Below are 21,510 nucleotides of genomic sequence, written 5' to 3'. Positions count from 1 at the left end.
CAGCAAGCCATGCGAGATGTCTCCCTAGAGATCCTTGGCAGAGACCATAGGTATTATCCATCTCAATCCTCTTCTTCGACACTCGCGGTCCATCATCACCAAGAGTACCGTAGGGCCTCAGCGGTTCAATCAACCGTTCATATCGCATGGTCCTGGACACTGGCACATATTCGCAGACAGATTGCTTTTCAATACGCCGAATCACCTTGATTAACCGAGTAACTGATAAGTTTTGTGATGGACTGACATGATATCCCAATTGCAATACCCCAAGATAATCAGTGCTCCCAGTTTATTCGACTCAATCACATCAGCCGCTGAATCCAAGCAATTCTTAATCATCCCCTCAAGGTATTTGCATAAACCACCTCGAATGCCGCGAAGTATAACATTTTCACGCTGTTTCCGCATGGTATCGAGACGAAGATCAACGAAATCATTGACATAAACAGCATGGTATGGACCCGTAGGATAAGGCGTTTACAAGACCGTGAAACGCACATGCCTTTATTGGCACCTTCTTTTTAAAAATAAACTCGGTATAGTGTATCGCTGCAAACGAGCCCTTCGACACCGTCTACTATCAGTTGCCAAGAGAGGTATCACAGAAGCGCCAACTCTAATGCATTAAGAACAACCATTGGAGAGCTGTGGACATACTATCAACAAAACCTGGTCATCAGTTTTCAAGTAATATTCGGATAGACCTTGTTGCTTGCCATACTAGCAGTTTCCAGCTTTTCCAGAAGAGTCTTAGCCAGTCGCTCAATACGAAGCTTGAAGAATATTTCTGGGTCATGGTTGCCGAGGTCAAGTCCCAATGGACCCGCCACCTGCTTCAAATGAGTAGATCGCGTACATTCAATCTTCCAGTCTCGTGCAAATTGCTGGATCATGGTGTAAAACTCGGGAGCCGTGACTTCTCCGTGATCAATCCCGGCCTTGCGTACCTGCTCGACCGCTCCCTCTGGCGCGTGGCGCCGCATCCGCTCGAGCAACTCCCCAATTGTTCGTGAGACGTACAAATCGGCGCTGGCGTGGACCACACCCGTCGTTCCTTGGGCAACATGGGCCAGGCAAGTACGAGCCACGAGATCAACTGGGATCTCATTGCAGGCTGCGTGTGAAGGTAGTGTTTGCTCGAGCTTCAGAGGCCCATATTCTGAGTCTCCTAGTAGTATCTGGATGAAAGAATGTATGGGTATGGCGCCATCGCTGCCATAGAGCGGGTAGGGCTCCTCGATTGCCGGTGATATAAGACAGGGTCGCATGATGAGGATGGGGAATTTGTGGTCGCCGCTCAGAAGCAAACATTCAGCCAGGTGTTTGGCCAATGAATAGGGAGCCGCGAATTCTTTCGTATAGGAAGACTTTCCTGTGATGAGAATATTGCCTAGTTCTTCTACCGGGTCTTTGTATAGAGGGTAAACTTGCTCCTTGACCACGCCGTCCGGGAGAAAGCTGGAGACATATGTAGTTGATATGTGAAGGAAGCGTTGCAGTTGAGTGAGACTTTCCAGTAGACCAGCTAGTGTCAGATGGGCAGTGCAATTGATCGGTATAGTCTCAGGAAGATCTCGAGATAAAGCGATGTCACCAGCAGCATTGATAACCACCGTAGTTTCATTTTGAAGGCGTGATAGATTCCCGGGTGAGAGACCGAGGCTAGGCTGGGTCATGTCACCGAGGAAGAACTGGATTTTGCAAGTAGCAATGATCTCCTCTACTTGCTCTGGCATCGACTGCTCCCATGATTCGATTGCCTTTTGAACAGACCCTCTCACCAGCACAAATATTTTAGCGGTTGGAAGTTGAATGGTTAGCTTATATAACAGACAGCCGCCAAGATTCCCAGTTGCTCCCGTGAGGAAGACGACTTGTCCTCGAAACCATTCGATGTCCATATTGATCAACGGTTGTCTGCTGCTTCTGTGTGAAAATTTATGAGTATCGTTAGAAGATGTAAGTCGTGCTAACAAACTTTGTTGGGACAGCCAGATGATGTACCTGGGTAGTCAATCAGACGGCTGGATAAAGTACTGCGTGGCCAGACTTATACCCAAATATAAATTAAATGTAGTAAAGCTTGTAAGCTACGGTCTAATTTCTATTGATACTACATCATTATCTTGCTTTTGCTTCGTTCCTCGCGGGCAGTTAGGCCTAGAATGACTCGGTGCTGACCATTTAGGAAATTCCTCACACCTCAAAACGGCTGGTACGAATCAGAGAATAAATAACTGGCTGTATGTCAGTGAGAATGACATACTTTCCATATCGGACAGAATAAAGTCGACACAAACAGCGCGTCCTGATTCCGAATAACGGAATCAGCGGCCTAATCGGCATAAAACATTACTTCTCAAAGGATGGATGCTGGGTTGTACTCGGCCATATTTCATGATATTTCTATCTTGAGGTCTCTTTGTGTGCCACATCAGGGACCCAATACCTGGACGAGGGTGGGTTACGTTGAACACCCGGAGGGTAGAAGATTGCGTTGGACATCCGGAGGGTTGTAAGCTGCTTTGGCTCTAGATTCTTTTCGGATTGTTCCCGCCTACATCGAATCAGATCCTAATGATGATAGACCGGGGCATAATCTGCTGATGTATCCCATGCTCAGGCTAAGATTTGATCTGTGATCCAAGGCGAAAGTCTCCAGCAACAACATCACTTCTAGAGAAACGAGTTGTTTGTTTCTATGATGCATAGCCTATGATATGCTTGTGTTGATATGGCAAGTAATATAAAGATAGAAGCTCGATGACTCGTTGTGTTGCAGTCACACATATGCGGGTCTGGGTTGGAGTAGTGTTGAACAGATTTAGAAACAATGTTTTCCGAGGACAAGCTGGAGCTACTTTCCTATTTCCGTTCTCTGCAGTGTCCCGGAATATGATCGAGTGGCCACTCATGTACATATCATTCATCCGATTGCGGAGGATTTCGGAGGAAATGTGTTTATTGCGCCTCGCAGAACCAGGATATGTAGGTACATATTGTGTGTAGATTTTGCCTAATCGCCAATTTCTCGTGAATTCTATCGACAGTAAAAGGCGATACACTGCGAGAGCAGAGCTCAAACCATAGTTCAACCTTTATTTTGTCTGCTCTGCAGCCATCTTGATCCAGTCTCCAACTACTCATCATTCGACCAAAAATGAACTCAACAACTGGACAAGGACAATCATCATGCAGAAACCACGAGTATGATTTCAGGGAGCCAATTGCCGTCATTGGTATGGCAATGCGGCTACCAGGTGGTGTTCGATGTGGGGATGAATTTTGGGAAATGCTCGTGAAGAAACGAGATGGATTTTGTGAAGCTCCTCCTTCGCGCTGCTCTAGAGAGGCGTCTAGCAGTCCTGATTGTGGAGATCCGAGCGAAAGGAAAAAAGGGTTCTTTTTGCAAGAAGATCCAGCTTATTTTGACGCCTCGTTCTTTTCTGTTCCTCCCCACGAGGCGGCACGCCTAGACCCCCAGCAACGGCTCTTGCTAGAGGTGGTCTGGGAGTGCCTGGAGAACTCGGGGGAGACCAAGTGGCGGGGTGAGAAAATCGGTTGCTTTGTGGGGGTCTTTGGCGAAGAATGGCTAGAAATGTCGCATAAAGATCCTCAGCATCTGAATCAGATATATCCAATCGCCACCGGTGGTTTTGCGTTAGCAAACCAAGTTTCGTATCGGTTTGATCTCATGGGTCCGAGGTGAGTGCAGTCCGTTGTCTTTATGTCAGGAAACTCTGACCCATTGTAGCATGACCATACAAACGGCATGCTCTTCGTCCCTGGTATGCTTGCATGAGGCCTGCCAAGCGCTTCGATCTGGAGAGTGTTCAACAGCTCTAGTGGGAGGGACAAGCCTTATATGGGGGCCAACCATGACAGATGCCATGACCAAAAACATGGTTTTGTCACCAAGTGGTATATCTCATACCTTTGATGCTGAAGCAGATGGCTATGGTCGTGGTGAAGGGATCAACTGCATATACCTCAAGCCATTGCGGGATGCACTTCGTGACAACGACCCTATCCGTGCCATCATCCGCTCCACAGTGGCCAACCACGACGGCAAGACCCCTAACTTTTCTCAACCATGTCCTATATCTCAGGAGAGGTTGATCCGGCACGCATATCAGATTGCAGGGATTGAAGCCATCCACGAGACACCTGTTTTTGAATGCCATGGGACTGGAACAGCCGTCGGCGATGTCATCGAAGCATCGGTTGTTGCAAAGATGACCCAGGGAGAAGCAACATATATCAGTGCGGTTTGTATTCTCTACTTCCAGGGCTGTCTATACTGAATCTCAAGGCTTATGTTGCACATTTCACAGGTCAAACCAAATGTCGGTCACTCTGAGGGTGCCTCTGGCATCACCAGCATCATCAAATCCATTTTATCCCTTGAACACAAGACCATCGCACCCAATATCCATTTCAAAACGCCAAATCCCCAAATTCCATTCAGCGAGGCAAATCTCCACGTACCCCTAGAACCGACTCCGTGGCCTGCGGGCAGGCCCCAAAGGATCAGCGTAAATTCGTTCGGTATCGGGGGATCCAATGCCCATGCTATCCTGGAGTCCGCCTCTGCGATCTCTTCAAAGATTCAAGCAACCTCACTTGGACTTTCCAATCCACAGCTCTTGCTCCTTTCTGCGCAAACTGCAGACACTCTTCGCAAGCGCATTGGACAGATCACCGACTACGTAAAGAATCACCCAGACCGCCTGCATGATCTTTCGTACACTTTGGCTGCACGACGATCGCATCTTTCCCATCGGGCATTTGCCGTGGTACAGCCGAATAACCCCTTTCTAGATGATGCAGCATTTTCGATCTTTAATACTAGTTCCCCAAATGTCACCTTTGTGTTTACAGGCCAGGGAGCTCAATGGCCCGGAATGGGGCTAAGGCTTTTGTCTAGCTTTCCAAACTTCAAAGACGATATCAAAACGATGGATGAAGCGCTCCAACAGCTCCCTGATGGCCCAAATTGGTTATTACATGGTCAGATACAAGGCCATACCCTTGACATTACGACAATACTTTGACTAACGTACTTGCCAGATGAGCTAAGTCAAGAGAGTTCAATTTCTCGTGTCCACGAAGCTGAGTTCTCTCAGCCTCTTTGTGTTGCGCTCCAAATCGGCCTGGTAAATATTCTTTGGAGCTGGGGGATCAAACCTTCCACAGTTGTTGGGCATTCGAGTGGAGAGATTGGAGCCGCGTATGCTGCCGGAGCCATTTCGATGAGAACGGCTATCGTCCTAGCATATTATCGGGGAAAGGTTGCACAACCACTGGACGGCTTAGGCGCTATGGTAGCCGTTGGGCTTTCTCCGGACGAAGTTGCGCCATTCGTAACACCTGGAGTGGTTGTTGCTTGCCACAATAGTCCACATAGTGTCACTATATCAGGAGACAACGACTCAGTTGACTGTGCGATCAAGAACATAAAGGCGGCAAATTCAGATACACTATGCCGGCGGCTTACGGTTAAAATTGCTTATCATTCTGGTAAATTGCCCCCCAACACCCTGCTGGGGTGTCTTTCCACTTACAATATTTGCAGACCACATGAAACAGATTGGCTTTGAATATGAAGATCGTATCTCTACCCACATCGAACATGAGCAGGGAATGATTCCCTTCTACTCCAGTGTGACTGGCGACACGATCACCGACCCTCACAAACTAGATGCATCGTACTGGCGACAGAACCTGGAATCACCGGTACTGTTCACAGAGGCTATCCAAAATTTGCCCACTAGTGGAACCCCGGTCTTCCTAGAAGTTGGGCCACACTCAGCCCTTGCCGCCCCTCTGCGACAACTCTTCCGCACTCTGGCAGCGAAGTCACCAGTATATATCCCCACCTTGTTTAGATATGACGAGGATGTCCAAGGCCAGCTACTACGAACATCAGGACAGGTCTATGCAAGCGGTATGAGAGTCAATCTGTCAAACATTATCGATCCGGGGAATACGTTGACGGACCTTCCACCTTATCCTTGGCAGCACGATCGCTCCTACTGGAGCGAGAGTCGACTGAGTAGGGAATGGAGGCAGCGCAAGATCCCGCATCATGAAATCCTCGGTTCACGGGTTGTTGATACGACCGACCATGAGCCTTCTTGGCGCAATCTAGTCAGGTTGGACAACGTGCCCTGGCTTGTGGACCATGTAATTCAAGGATCCGTCACATTCCCTGGCGCTGGATTTGTCGCTATGGCAGGCGAGGCAGTCAAGCAGCTGTACCCCGGCAACGATTGTTATTCGGTGCGCAACACAACATTTATAACGCCACTGTTACTCCACGAAGGAGATCAGATCGAGATGGTGACTAGCCTGAGTCCGGTCGAAGTGGCTGACAGGGTCTCATCTGGCTGGTATGGCTTCAGAATCATGGTTCATGACGGAGAACGATGGACGATGCATTGTCAGGGTCAAGTAAGAGTTGGGTCCGATCATCCTCCAGAGAAATTCCCAATCTCTTCCTATAAGAGAGTTGTGCCATCTGAAAGTTTGTACCGAGTTCTTCAAAGGAGCGGGATAGATTACGGCACTCAGTTCCAGGGCCTAGAGGAGATCACAGCCGATCCCACTGGGCCAAGGGCAACTGCGAATGTTGTGGGTAACCGCGGGCTGCCTGGGAGCAACTATTCGCTACACCCCACGGCGATTGATCAATGCCTCCAACTTATGGGTGTGGCCTGCTCTCAGGGCTTGCTTCGACATCTCACAACAATTTATATTCCAGCTATGATAGATTCGTTGTTTGTCGGACCAGGTGGTGAACCTATGCCAGCAAGCGCCCAAACCCAGAGTGGCACAAGGGATGGCCAGCTAGGCGATGTTATTGCCATGCTTGGTGATAGAGTGGTCCTGTCCATTCAAGGGGCTTACCTTTTCGCTTTGGAAAATGACAATATAGATTCTGGAACTGGGGTCGCGGGCTCAGTAAGCCAACTTGAATGGAAATCGGACATTGATTTGTTGCCCTCCGCAGCACTTATGTCTACACCACATGATTATACACCACAAGCCATGAATATTAAAGCCTTGGGCCAGCTTTCTGCCCTTTTTGTTTTGGAGACGGCTGAGAGAATTCGAGATGTCCACCCAACATCATCACATCTTACAAAATGGAAGAAATTCATTATGGACGCAGCTTCCAATATCGAAACAAGTGGACAACAATCCATCCACCCAGAATCACCTCAGTGGGCACTGCTAAGTTCCACAGACCGACAGGAAATGATACGAAAGGTGTTAGCGGAGACTAAATTTACCTTTGATGCTCCACTTGCGGATTTCTTGCAGGTCGTCTTCGATAACTGCGTAGCGTTTACATCAGGAGAAAGCAGTCCACTGGAGGTCCTCATGAAGGACAATCTACTGCACAATTTCCATGCTGCGCACACACAGTATGCCGATTGGAAGCCATTGCTACCGCTACTCTGCCATTCCAACCCGGGCCTACGAATACTTGAGATTGGTGCAGGAACCGGCTCTGCAACTGCCATGACTTTAGAACTTCTCAAATCCACGAGTGGAGAGCGTATGTATGGACACTATGTTTTTACTGACATCTCCTCGGGCTTCATGGCTGCAGCAGCAGATAGATTCACTCATGAGCAGTGCATGGAATACAAAGTTCTTGATATCACCCTAAATCCCCTTGAGCAAGGATTTGATCCTCATAGCTTTGATTTGATCATCGCTTCCAATGTGAGTCTTTGCCTAGAATATCTCGGCCCAACAGCATTCAACTCACCTTCTCCACCAGGTTCTCCACGCCACCCCCAATCTTCGCTCTGCACTCTGTCATGTACATTGTCTTCTGAAGCCCACCGGACGCTTCCTGCTCCACGAGATTAGTCTAGGTATGATATAATATCCAAGTTTGAAGCATTGAGCTGACTCGGCTGTAGAAATCTTACTTGCAAATTTCACCATGGTAGGTGTTAGTTGTTTCTTGCCGCACTATCCACTTTGCTTATGTATTGCATAGGGTGTATTTCCCGGCTGGTGGCTGGGGGAAGATGACGGTCGAGCAGAGCAACCGTACGTCTCACCGGAGCGATGGGATCGGGAGCTACGAGCTGCAGGTTTCACTGGAGCAGATGTAACCGCGTATGACCAAAAGCCGCCATATCATATATCCGCCAGCATTTTAACACGACCGGAAGATCATGTCTCCATTCCTACCGATATCTGGCTCTTAACAAAGAATTCTACCCAGTGCCAGTGGGCGAGTGATGTTGAATCGCTGTTCCGCAACGAAGGCTACACAACTAACTGGACAACACTGCACCAAGCACCACTCAAAGGCAAATACATCGTATCTCTGCTAGATATCGAAGGATCCCCAATAGGCTCCCTGCCGAAGAATGACTATGAGGTATTCCAACGCTACATAGAGCAAGTACAAGAATGTCAAATCCTGTGGGTCACGCAATCAACCTCTCACGCCTGCTCGGATCCAATGTTTGGCTTCGTCCATGGGCTTGCCCGCACTTTACGGGCGGAGCTGTTGCTTGATTTCTCAATTCTGGAGATTCCCACATGGGACATAGCGGGTGCAAAGGCCATATTCCAAGTGTGCAAGAAAATACAGAAATCCCGCGCGCACTGCCTTCCCGATCCAGAGTATGAGTTTGTCTTGCATGAGGGCGAGATTAAGGTCGGTCGGTACCACTGGACGCCTCTCGTTGAGCAACTCGCAAGTCCACCTCGCTCAGATGCGTCCCGAAAACTGACTCTCACTACATACGGACTATTGGATACGCTACACTGGGCCGAGAAAGAGGCATCCTATGAGTTGAATGAGGGGCATGTTGAAGTTGAGATGGACTATGTGGGACTGAACTTCAAAGTACGTCGTAGCCCCAGACAAATCTTGTATAGCTTGCTAATTAAGTAATTTCAGGACATGATGGTTGCAATGGGCTTTTTCGGAAATAAGGAAGATCTTGGGCTCGAGGGTAGTGGTATTGTGCTTCAAGTTGGAGCCGATGTGACAGATCTCAAAGTGGGAGACCGTATTATGTTGATGCATTCTGGGGTTCTCGCCTCAAGCATCGTAGTGCCTCGAGAAGCTTGTATAAAGCTACCGCAGGGGTTGTCAATGGCAGATGCAGCTACGATGCTAACAGCATATGTCACTGTTCTCTACTCACTGCTTGTGATTGGTGCTTTGAAGAAGGGCCAGGCAAGTCATTGTTATGTTCTTCGACTATTGATGTAACTGACACGATAACAGTCCGTTCTCATTCACTCAGCGTGCGGTGGAGTTGGGCTAGCTGCTCTTCAGGTATGCCAGGCTGTTGGAACCGAGGTCAGTCAATTTTCGCGTGATAAATACGGTTATTGGCAGCTAATAATCAGTCAATATAGATATATGCCACCGTCGGCAACGATAAAAAGGTAGCCCATTTGATGGATAATTTCGGTTTGCCTCGAGAACGGATATTCAACTCACGCAATACATCCTTCCAACCAGACTTGATGCGTGCCACCGGAGGACGGGGGGTTGATTTAGTCCTTAATTCTTTGTCGGGCAATTTACTCCACGCTTCGTGGGAATGCGTTGCGAAATTCGGTCGGATGGTTGAGCTGGGCAAACGTGACTTTATAAGTCATGGAATGCTCAGCATGAGCCTTTTCGAAGCTAACCGAGCATTTTTCGGTGTTGATCTAGCACAGGTTTGCAAGGAGACCCCAGGGATTCTCAGAAGGTTTGTCCATGTTGGACCTTCGGGTAGTGAAAGCTAACTAACCAATCGCAGCACCCTGGCAACATTTTCAGACTGGTATATTCAAGGGAAAATCGGACCTATCAAACCTGTCAAAGTCTTTGAGGCGGTCGATATCGTCAGCGCGTTTCGGTATATGCAGGCGGGCACTCACCTAGGTAAAGTCTTGGTGCGTATGCCATCCTCGGTGGACAGTCTGCCTCCTCCTGTTGTGAGAACATTCCCGTCATTCCGACCCGACGCCGCGTATCTACTTATTGGTGGTCTCGGAGGTATTGGACGATCCGTGTCAACATGGATGGTCGAGCAAAATGCGCGAGAGCTCATCTTCCTCTCACGATCAGCTGGAAAGTCTGAAGAGGATCAAGCGTTTATTCGCGAACTTGAAGCACAATCTTGCCGAGTCATCTGTGTGCCAGGCAACGTGACAAACCTCAAGGATGTAAAGGAAGCTGTTGCGGCATGCCCTCAGCCCCTTGCTGGTGTCATCCAGATGGCAGTTGACTTGAAGGTAAGTCCTCATCTCTCTTTCTCATCCTAACAGCGTGTTTGGCGTCTAATCTCTGACGTTATATTAGGATCGACTCTTCCTACAGATGAGTCACGAGGAGTGGGAAGCTGCACTGGCCCCGAAAGTCACCGGAACCTGGAACTTGCATCATGCCACAGCGCAACATTCATTAGATTTCTTCGTTGTGTTTGGCTCAATTGCCGGGGTGTGTGGTAACACTGGCCAGGCCAATTATGCTGCAGCAACTACATTTTTAGAAGCGTTCACCCGGTATCGACGGCAGCAGGGATTCCCTTCTTCTATCTTGCACCTCGGGGTAGTTGGAGATACGGGTGCCGCAAGTCGCAACTCCCGGTTCCTCCAGAGAGTACAATCAATCGCGCTGCGTGTGCTCCATGAAGGCGACGTGATTGATGGACTTGCTGCAGCTATCAACATGTCCCCTGTCAGTGGTTCTAACGCGAGCGGGGCAATGGCAATGGGACTCGCGCACACGAGGCGCCGTGCCGATCTACCCAAGGAAATCTTCCTCGGTGGACGCGACGCTCGATTTGCGATTTATCCCAACCTTGAGTCTACAAGTTCTGGCACTGGCGGGGATCAATCCTCTCATACAAATGCGTTAAAGGTCCTCCTTGCTCAGATACAAGTGGATCCATCGCTGACCGGTAAAAAGGAGACTGAGGTCGCTTTGATGAGGGAACTAGGCAAGTTCATCAGTCATAACCTTACAGGACAGACGCAGGAGCTGGGCCAAGATTCTGCAGATGACATTGAGGCAATGGCGGGCATGGCAGTAGACTCTCTCATGGCCATAGAAGTTAGGAATTGGCTGCGGAGGTCACTGGGCGTGGAGATTGCCACAGTGGAAATCAACCGAGCAGGTACATTAGAAGGTTTGGTGAAAGTTGTTTTGAAGGGACTTGGAGAGAAATACGATCAGCGTGCTATCTAAAGCGCTCCTGCAGGCCAGTTACAATTAGATAGTGAAGAGGGGAACGCTCAAGGCTGTATGCTCAAAGGCACACGGGTGGATTCAGCACTCGCAGTCCCGTTTCATACCCAACTGTGCGTACAATGGAACCTAGGCGTGCTGCCCAAGAAGTCAATTCAGAGAAGTGTAGGAGTGTGTATTGTCAATCTGTCTCTACCTACTACTTGTATCCTCCATCTCTCCAGGATTACACAATGCGACCACTTAACTAACTATGGAAAGGACACACAAGGTCAATGCGTAGTGGAAGACAAGTTCCCCTACAATAGCGAGACAGAATTTTGATATACAACTTTGCAAGATGTTATGAAGCTCTTAGCTCTCCGCAATGAATTCTGTGCCACCTTTCCCGCCGTGGATTATTTACCCAAACTACTTGCATTTCACGTAGCAATCCGAGTTCTCACATGCCAATAAACCTCTTCTTCTGTATTCATACCCTGGCAAGGTGATTCCGTCCGTAAGGCACCATATCCTTGTGAACAATATTTTAACACTAAACAGTATTATCTTATATACTTTCCAGGGGCCACCAATGGCTGGCAGTGTATCTGATCTTGCACCCGCAAAGTTTTAGAATGTATTCAGCCAAATACAGCAACATACGATGGCAGAATATTTGGTTGCGGGTGAGCGCTTATCCATGTTAAGCCATTTTTGATGTATCGGGGTAGTTGTAGCCAAAATAAGATATATCTCATGTCAATCATTGGAGTGTTCATATAGTGTAACACAGTTAAACACTAGATGGACCTAAAAACCAGCGGTAGACCAGTGATTGTGAAAAGCACATTTTGCACCTTCGAAGATTGGGGAGAAAAGATTACTTATGAAAAGAATGAAAGATAGTCACAAAGCTAGCCCACCTTGGGTATTATTTGTCTCGAAACTCAATTATACTACCAATTATGTCCACATTATATCAATTATCACGGTTCACCATGTTACAATCCCGCCATGTGTCATCGAATACACACTGTTCTATATCTACAACTCAATTCCACCTCAAGCCCACTTTCCGAGCAGAGCCATGATACCAGCACCAAGAATCATTGTCAGGACCATGAAAGTCAAGCGCCTGTTATCCTGGGTGCGGTGGGGGTCAAACAAGAAATCACGAGCAAGCAGCTCAACGAGACCAGTGTATAGCAAGATCCCAGCGGAGATAGAGTCGAGCACACCAGAGACAACATTTGCAGTGAAAGACCCAGGGTTATAAGTTGTGCGCAGGCCAAGACCAATAGCAATGGCAATGGGGGTCGTTAGCCCATAAACTGCACACAAGAACCAAGGTAACCAGCTCCCCTTCTTGAATGGGATGCTCGACATGCGCGCCCCGATACCAAGCCCTTCAAACGATTGATGGAAGACGAGGACAGGGTAAAGTGTAGCAAACTCATCACCCGCAACACCGAGGTTGAGACCAATAATGACAGAGTGGAAGATAACGCCGAACTCCAAAATCAAGAGCGCAGCAATCTGCTGCTTGACCGAGCGCTCGATCGCCAGCTCTTGGGTCTGCGACTCAATTTCCTTGACTTGCTTGTCGCCTGAGTGGGATGCCGAAGCACGGGAGTCCACACGTCGCACTTCACCCCCACTAGACATCATGGGCTCTGGGTCTTCGCGACAAATACCGTACTTGATCTCGACCCAGCGCTCGGCGCCGAAGTCCATGAGAAAGACGACCATCAATGATGTCAGCACAATTGCCGGACACCATGAGTAATCTGCCCAGTGGCCGGTCAGTCCGACGCAGGAGTTGCCACCGATTTCATCATATGCGGGATCGAGAAGGTGAATGAAGGCTGTTGCGATGATCACACCGGCGCCGAAGTACTTTGCGAAGAGGTACACGTAGATCGGAATGCGCAGGCGTGGTGCACGTTGTGCTAGCACGGGGAAGAAGGTCGCTGCTGAGGAGACTATGAGAATCACGAAGATGGCGGACACGCGCGCGCCTAGTTGGCCGTTGTATTCGTTCCCCTCGGCATTGAGGTAGCAGACAATCTGAGCGGCGTCGGCTGTATCCAGGTCGACATTGTGAGGATCGAATGCCATCTTGGCAGGTTATCTGATGTGTTGTAAATCGTCTCCCGACGTTGGGTGGGAGGAAGAGCGGTTTCTGTAATGTGAAAGGGATGTAGAAGCTCGAAAGGAAAGGAACACGACGATCTTGGCTTACAGATATTACAGGAATGGCATGCCCGTTTTATATTGGCGAAAGATACAGGCTTCTTCGGGTCCTCCGTTGCGTTGAGGACCTTGGGACGTTTCAGCCCCGATTATATTGGAGAAAGATACAGACTTCTTCGGGTCCTCCGTTGCGTTGAGGACCTTGGGATGTTTCGGCCCCGATTATACTGGCTTGGTACTAGCTTACACTCTTCGTCAGGGGCTACATTGACTACGTTGTTTGAGACATGTTAGATCTTTGAATATCGCTACAATATTTAATCCAAAGTTCCCAGTCTGCGTGGTGTCTTCCTATTGTCCCGAGGACTTAGTGTTTCTATGCTCCTTGAATATCAAATGCGCAGCCGGGAGTAACCTTAGCCGGACGTCAAGCCATTGTGTTGGGTAGGCGACGAAGGAATCGATTTCGATCAGTTTTTTCAAAACCTAGATAAATCGCGTTAGTTCTAAACTATTTTATCTTAAAGCTTAGGGATATAAACACGATTAAGATGACCCTCTAGATCCTGGATAGAAGGGTAGTCAACGTCCGATATCTGATCATCCCAAAAGATTCTCACATGGATACGCCCCCGGCCGACGGGACCCGGTGCTATATCAAGGGGGGCCTCGATAGGAACAAGATCAGAAATAGCTCTTGCTCTCTGTATATCAGATGCAATATGGTCGGTTTGAATGAATTCCATAATCAGATATAGTCTATCTGATACGCCGAACACGGCATAAATTTCAGGAATACGAATAGCGGCGCTTGCCCTAATCCGATCAAACAAAAATTGTTGATTTTTTCATTCGCAACGAGGGACCTCATATTTGATGAAAAGATTTTCGCCATTATGGACGTGGATGAAATGATTGTCCCTCCTACCTTGACCTTGTTTAGTGCAAAGCATTTTAACTTGCTCTTTGCTAGGCATGTCTGGGGCATTTGGAGAAACAAAATCGATAATATCACTCATAGTGATATTTGATTTCAGATTTGTAGAGAAAGGGAAATTTGCGGCGTGTGGGTATTACTACATATACTTACTCACTAACCTTGGAACCTTGGAACGTCATGACGCGCACAAGCGAGTAGAACAGTCATGTCAGCACACCATGTACTGCGTAATATAGGGGTCCAATTGATGGAGTTCAAGTCTCTGTGTTTCTACTTCTTCAACCACCCACCATGCCACTAATTGGCTCTCAAAGCTCTAGAGATTTAATAGGGTAAGAGGGTAGGATCTTATTAGCTATCTAGCCTGTTAAAAATAGAGAGATCGGCTCTCTTACTCTTACTGCACACACTTATAATATCCCTGTAAAGGAAAGGAGACTTTGAGAGATGGGACCAAGGGTCATGATGTATACTTAACTTCTTTGTTCCCCAGAGTCCTTTGTTGCTTACCGAGGATCAAGCATATGATCATTCTTATGTATTAAGCAGTACTCGGAAGCCGGATGGAATTATCAGAGTGACGTACACAGATCAGGAACAAGGTACAAGAACGCCTCCCCCTAAATAGTAGAAGGGACAAGAAATAGTCTCTGCATGAGGAATACCATACCCTTTCCATCATTCCACTTGCCGAGCCAACAGGAACTGGCCTGACAACTAGTATTTTTTTACAGTTACTTAGTGGCCTTCAGACCACTATATACCTAGTGAATATAACCCTACACACATTATTAAAAGGCCAAGCCTCGGAGAGTTTCTTGTCAAAGCTTGGGGAGATGCAAGCATTTTACACAAGTCTTGTCAGTGGGCCAAATCCCGTTATAATAGGTGTCAGCACCATGAGTTGCCCCCAAGGTCCCCAACTAAGATTGCGCGTGGGTCGAAACCACATCACGCTTTTTTTTATCGAGGAGATGTTACTTAAAAGAGCAGGTGGTTTATAGTAGCTTGAACTTAAATGTTATTTCATCATCGCATATGGATATTCACAAGTGCGGATAGTAGGTAATATCAACATACTGACCTGATATCTCCGATCCGCAGACATACTTCCGTTGTCAAACTTCGAAAGAATGTGCTGAATGGGCTAGAATCGAGCCAATAGTAGATTAAATAATAGAAATTACATCGCAAGGGCAGTTCATGTCAGTGGTGAGATATCACATTGCCATCTCTTCGTCACATTCGTGGGCGTTGCAGCAAGCCATTTGTGCAGCGCAAATTGCTCATTCTAAGACAACCTTGCAAGTTAAGTCCGGAGTCTAGACTTGACTTTCCAGGGCCGAAGAGCTCAGGATCAAAAGTCATTTGAAAACATGAAAAGCAAGTTCATCCAGCCCGAAAGCACGAGACCATCCCATCCCATCCCAAATGCCTGACACTGTCCTAGCCCAGATCGCAAAATAGTAAATATAAACATAAAACAAGTCATAATAAACATAGTTGAAAGCAATCCTCACATGCAAGGTTTCTTCATAACTCGTTTCGTTTCTCGTATCCCATGCCCAAGACCTCGTCCTGGCTTGGAGAGAGGAGGCCAGGTTTGTACACATAAACTCATAATTCAGGTTTCCACCCTGTCGTTCGTATAATATAATTCCCCTCCCATCGTCAAAACAAGAAACAGAAACACGCTCAGAAGCCAATCGCTAAAATAATCAAATCGCTGAACAAAGCCCTGTACCCGAGTGAACCTGACCCTGGGACCAAACTGAAAAAAAAAGAACAAGACATTGAAAGTTATATCAAAAAAGATACACAAATAAGGAATAAAAAGTGTTGCGTGATCTATCGTTGCACGCTAGAATTTCAAAGGCCATTGCTAGCCCGTATTTTGAAAAAAAAAAAAAAAAAAAAAGAAAAAGAAAAAAGAAAAAAAGGGAGAAGAGAAGGGGGAGACCAAGCAACACTCCCAAGAAGGATGTCACAAGAAGTGCAAGAAAGGTAGAAGAAAAGAATAACACGAAATACGGTCGTGTCGAAATCTCAAGACCAATCACGAAAGGAAGCCATCAAGGATAGAAAATGCCCTCCACCTTGACAGAAGTATCGTAATCATGACTATTCACCATACGTTGGAAGTCCTGAACAACCTTCTCAGGCACACAGTCCCACATCAACGACCGGGAATGCACATCCGAAGACAGAGCGGAGTGCATGCGAGTCCGCTGCGCGGCGGTATCGCGCATCGCAGCAAACGCCTGCTGCAAAGTAGATGGCTTCTGTGATTTGAAGTCCCCGTGATCCTCGAACGTGGTCAGGGAGTTGTACTGGTCCACGTTCATCGAGAAAGCCTGGTCGCGCTCCTGCTCCTCTGTCGGCATCACGAGCGTGTTATGCAGCTGGTCTAGATTTGATGGCATGGATTGCGCAGAGCTCATCTGCGCCATCTCTATGCCGCTGATTGTTGCCGGTGAAGGTCCGGTTGTTGTCCCGTGGTTGATGGAGTGTTGGTGGGTTACCTCGTGGCCGGACGACGAGGCTAGCACTGCTTTTAGCACGTTGGCTGACTCCGCCCGGTACTCTTCGGAGAGTTGGGGCAGGGAGCGGCCCAGTAGGGAAGTACTGTTTGAGGCGCAGAAGGCACCGAGAAGCAGGAACATGCAGAAGGCATTCCAGTTGACCGGCAGGTCTGATCCGTTGTTGGATTTCTCCGGGACCTTGACCTGCTGGTTAGCCTGAGGATGGGGAGTTTGGATACTATCTGGTTGTAATGGAGGTCCAGCCATTGAGAAGCCGTCCCATGAGGGATTTTCCATGGTGGGGTTCTCGAAGCTGGTGAAGTCGCCGGGCCGGCTCTCTTGACCGAGTTGGGCGCCGTGCTCAAGCTGTTTAATTCTCTCCTCCAGGTGTCTGTTCCTTTTCACGAGATCGGCTGTCTCTCGCGTGTGGGTGATGAAAATTTCGTCTTTCTCGATGTCCTGACGTTGGATGTGCTCTGCCAACTGCATGTTGTAGTCAATCAACTGGCGATTCTCGTACTCCAGATTTTCCCTTGCCCTTTGCATGTTCTGGACTTCCTCTTTGAGTGCCTCGATCATTGCGTCTAGTTGCTTGATCCTTGCGTTCAGTTCGCTGATCGTTGCTTCCAGTTCCTTGATCTTCTCGACGTGACCTTCGGCTTCTTTTTTCTTGCGTTGCCGAGAATGCAGCCTATTGCAACACGGTTAGCATTTAATCCCACTCAACGCATGGTTCTCAACTTACGCTGCACAACGATTCCGCAGTAGTCGTTTTATCGCCTTGAGGTTCTTTTTCTCCTCCTCATCAGTGCAATTCCTGATTGCCTCATCGATATTGTCCAAAGTCAGTTCGGGAGAGATTGGAATGCGAGAATTCCTCTTCCTAACACCATCCCCCCGATGCGCCGGCAAAGCAACCCGGTAGTTTGGACTCTTCCTTAAGTGCATCTCTGCCTCGGCCATGTCCATTGGCGCCGGCATCCAGCCCTGGCTTGATTGCGGTGACATGGCGACGCTTCCGGGGGTCGCAAACGCCATGCTACCACGGTACGACATGGAGGTTCCGGGCATAGCGGAGACGGGTCCAACCGCACCGCCAGAGAAAGGAGTGATAGCACTCTGGTCTCCATTGGAGGTATAGTTATCATAGTTCACGGTCGGGGTGCATGAGCCTGAATCTGTGCGCGGAATTGACCACGATGCCTGCGGATAGGACGCTAATTGCGGACCGTCGACGGGCATGAACGAGGCACCCGTTGAGTTCAACATGGCGTGTCCGATCTGGGAATGCGAATTTGACTGTGACTGGCCGGAGGTATTTGAGTAGTTGGACCAGACGGAATCGCGATGTGGTGAGTAGGCGGGTGGGGCATCGTAGGAGGCGCGGCGGTTGGAAAAGTCTTCGGAACTTGGGTCCAAGATCTTGTCGTCCAACACGCTCATCTCGTCGTCTTCCGGTGTCACATCTAATGTTGATGGTGATTGTTGGTACAATTCAGACGAGAAATATTGTGCCATCATGAAGAGGCGGTGTGTGTATGTGTGTGTGTGTGTGTGTGTGAGAGAGGGGTGGGGCGGGTGGAAGAGGTTGATTTATAGAGAAGGTGAAGTAAAATCACTGAGGGAAAGTAGTAAGTATAGAAATGAATATGAATATGACGATATAATCGTGCAGAGGGGGAGATATGCTGTGATCTAGTTCCGGGGGGGAAGCAGGCTATGTATGAGCAGATGCAGTGCTCGTGCGGTTGACATTGTACCCACAGGTACCGAGTACCCATGTGGGTGATGGAGGATAGGCTGTCGATCAAGTACCCAGTACTCATCCAGCGGTCTACGCGGGAGTGCAAGTGTGGCCCCCGGCCCAGCATTTCCGTTATTGGCTGCATTGTTTTGCTTGGGCAGACCTGCATCTGTTGATATTTGATTATTTTGGTATTTTGGTTATTCAGCTCTAATTTTTCTCTTTGGGCCTTATTTTCTTTTATATTTTATTGGAAGATTTTTTCTTTTTGTTTTAGTTTTATGATCCAGCCTTGGTGGTGATGCTGTTCGTTTACAGGTATGGAGTAATAACCGGCTATAAAACATTAGTACGGAGTATGTACAATGTACACTATGTAATGTTCAAATAGAGAATTACCCCTTTTTGCTGTGCAATGTACTCCGTAAACCCGAAGCTATCACGAAAAAAATCCCCAAGTGGGGGAAATCAGACGCTGGGCTTATCGATAAACGATAGCCTATCGATCGATCCTCGTTCCGCCGGCTTGAGACAATCCCTCTCGTGGGGAGTATATGGTCTGTGCTATACCTTATTCACGGCGCTTACGTAGTATACTAATTGCTACTTAGAACTTGACCTGCACATTTACTTAAAATAAGTATTTTTAAGTATCCTTCCGTACCTTTTTGTACTAAACCTATCACCCGTGAATGGTCAGATGTCCAGTTTAGATGTCATCCTCCTTTCTATCCGCCGCTAATAGCCAATCATTCCCGAGTCAGTGCGACGATCCCTTTGGGCTGCAATTTATGGCCGTTTGATGTTTTGTTTTTTAAGCCCTTTGTTTTCTTCCTTATTTTGGGATTCATTCTTTCCCTCGGTATGGTCTTGGATGCTGTATAGAATGAATCTCTGGGACGGGCTCGGCCCGCCGATCCACTGTTAGGCCGACCATGGATGAGAAAAAAAGAAAAAAAAAAGAAAAAGCACGGATGCCATGCACTGATCACTCGTCCCATCCAGATGACAACCTCACCCCTCCAAAATCAAAGTATCTATATGGAAACATCCTGGAGGCTAAGGCTTTAGAGTAAGAGCTTGGGTTGAAAATCCCACACGCCTGATCTTCTCCAATCTTGCCGTGATCTACTTGCAGCTCCCTCTGCAGCTCCCATATGGCTGAAGCAGCCGTCTTTCCAACCCTTCCAGGCTCACAGACCGCATTTAATCCGTGATCGACTATGCGGAGTGCAGGGACATGATGCCATCGTATTTGACGGGTGCCTTCCGGCCTGTCTTTGCGCTGCGGGGTGAACACCCATAATCTACTACCATTATTGCCCCAACATACCAGGATCTCCAAATTATACTAGGATTAAACTTAGACTATCACTTAGCTGTTGTTTTTTTTTTCTACCTCCCTCGTATTTCAATAAACCCCATGTCAAGCATTGCCGCCCAAAGCGCAGAGCCGGTTCCTGTTCCTGTAAGTTCGTCTCGACAATTCCCCGGAGCACAAACCCCCTCGGCGGCAGCCCCTGAGTCTGTTCGCAGTCTATACATAGTACACACAATAGAGCCTGTGATGATGATAGGCCTGTCATCTGGGCGGCAGCTCGGCGGGTGGGAAACTTGGCCCGGATAAGATCTGGCGGTGAAAAACCCGAGTCTGTCCAATTGAGATCCAGTCTACCATCGGCCACCCCGTTCCTGCTATATTAGTCATAAACAGGAAATTATTTCCAGTGCAAGGTACGGAGTACCCGGTGGCATTTTCGGTTCTGCTCGCCAATAACGCGTCTATAACATATAGTACAGTCACCTGAGAAGCTGGGGCCAGTATCATGGTTGTTTCTTCGTGCACAGACCGATATATCCGGCACCTCATACCTTCCCTGATGCGAGACTAACATTTCGCCCTTCCTGCGGTGAAGCTGAAACCACTGTTGTGCCATGACTCAGAGTGAAACTGGCGATCTACCTTCTCTGAACAAGCTAGAAGGCCATGGCAGGTCCACCGCTCCACTTCTATTCTATCACTTATGTAGCCAATGGCCCACTTCTTCCACGGCTCCATACAACTTCAATACACCGTATGCTGTATGTGCCCAAGGTCTCCAATACATATCCTCGGTACAGGCTAAGCCGCATATGATCTCAAAGCCTCACTTTGAACCGGTACCTGCCTGATATGCCGTGCACCGGGTACATTGGGCACAGCATATGGGGACAAACTAGCGTCTAGGATTGGATGCGGCTGGGCTACTGGATGTTCATTACTGGGCTCCTGGTATGCTCCACATGCCGAATCGGGGACTCGTTGACGTTTTTCGTGTCTGTGGCCTGCCTATCGGGGAATCCGCCTTCCTTGGATCCGTGAGTGGAAGGACACTTGATCTCCGCCGAGGACCTTCATTCACCGTTTTAATGACTCATTTTGTAGCAGGGCGAGTGAGGGATGAGATGATTTGGGAGTTTCTGTCGCTTTCTGCGGTTATGACAAACTAACACGTCGTTAAAATGAGTTTTGAGTAGGTGGGCCAACGACCTACGATGATCTCAATATTGGGACAACGAAGTTATTATTCAGTATCTCAGGCAGACTGAGTCACTATCTCGTTCTACTGCTGTTCTTGTCCGAGGGACTGTCTTTCTGTGATACTATTCCCGTCCGATGGATTCATATCCTTTTGTTCGATAACGTTCATGGTCTTGGTTTGAGTATGATTTCTGTCCTGCACTAAAGCCCAACGGCAGATTCTGACATAGCACAATGACTAGTCCCATGATTCAATAAAGCTCAAGAGCCAAAACCAACACCAGATAGTTTTGATAGACAAGGGTCGACATCTGTGGCTTGACTTAGCCGCCGACCCTTTCAAGTGTTGGAGATACACAGAGCCTATGTCTAACTGTA

At 48.1% G+C, this 21,510-nt stretch overlaps 4 protein-coding genes across 4 annotated transcripts; 1 reads left to right on the top strand and 3 right to left on the bottom strand.

Annotated features, from left to right (window-relative positions):
* Positions 1-686: 686 nt before the first annotated feature.
* Positions 687-1,904, bottom strand: N7447_009466 (Male sterility NAD-binding; the record flags this gene model as incomplete). Its single annotated transcript, XM_057233728.1, has 1 exon — positions 687-1,904. One exon carries the CDS (start codon positions 1,902-1,904, stop codon positions 687-689), a length of 1,218 nt encoding a protein of 405 aa, XP_057083270.1.
* Positions 1,905-3,163: 1,259 nt separating this feature from the next.
* On the top strand, positions 3,164-11,230 carry N7447_009465 (type I polyketide synthase; the record flags this gene model as incomplete). The annotated part of the gene is made up of 13 exons (XM_057233727.1): positions 3,164-3,708; positions 3,758-4,271; positions 4,338-5,013; positions 5,074-5,523; positions 5,579-7,737; positions 7,796-7,892; positions 7,941-7,966; positions 8,021-8,884; positions 8,939-9,220; positions 9,272-9,346; positions 9,406-9,746; positions 9,798-10,275; positions 10,343-11,230. The coding sequence occupies 13 exons, from the start codon at positions 3,164-3,166 to the stop codon at positions 11,228-11,230; spliced, it is 7,395 nt and encodes a 2,464-aa protein (XP_057083269.1).
* Positions 11,231-12,274: 1,044 nt separating this feature from the next.
* Positions 12,275-13,330, bottom strand: zrfA (high-affinity Zn(2+) transporter ZRT1; the record flags this gene model as incomplete). Its single annotated transcript, XM_057233726.1, has 1 exon — positions 12,275-13,330. The coding sequence occupies one exon, from the start codon at positions 13,328-13,330 to the stop codon at positions 12,275-12,277; it is 1,056 nt and encodes a 351-aa protein (XP_057083268.1).
* Positions 13,331-16,417: 3,087 nt separating this feature from the next.
* Positions 16,418-18,388, bottom strand: N7447_009463 (putative bZIP transcription factor; the record flags this gene model as incomplete). Its single annotated transcript, XM_057233725.1, has 2 exons — positions 16,418-17,558; positions 17,613-18,388. 2 exons carry the CDS (start codon positions 18,386-18,388, stop codon positions 16,418-16,420), a joined length of 1,917 nt encoding a protein of 638 aa, XP_057083267.1.
* Positions 18,389-21,510: the final 3,122 nt, after the last annotated feature.

Source organism: Penicillium robsamsonii, assembly GCF_028829455.1.
Source record: "Penicillium robsamsonii strain IBT 29466 chromosome Unknown utg000005l_segment0_segment0, whole genome shotgun sequence".
Lineage (NCBI taxonomy): Eukaryota > Fungi > Ascomycota > Eurotiomycetes > Eurotiales > Aspergillaceae > Penicillium > Penicillium robsamsonii.
The sequence above is the reverse complement of the archived record's forward strand: the minus strand, read 5'-3'. Positions and strand labels throughout refer to the sequence as shown.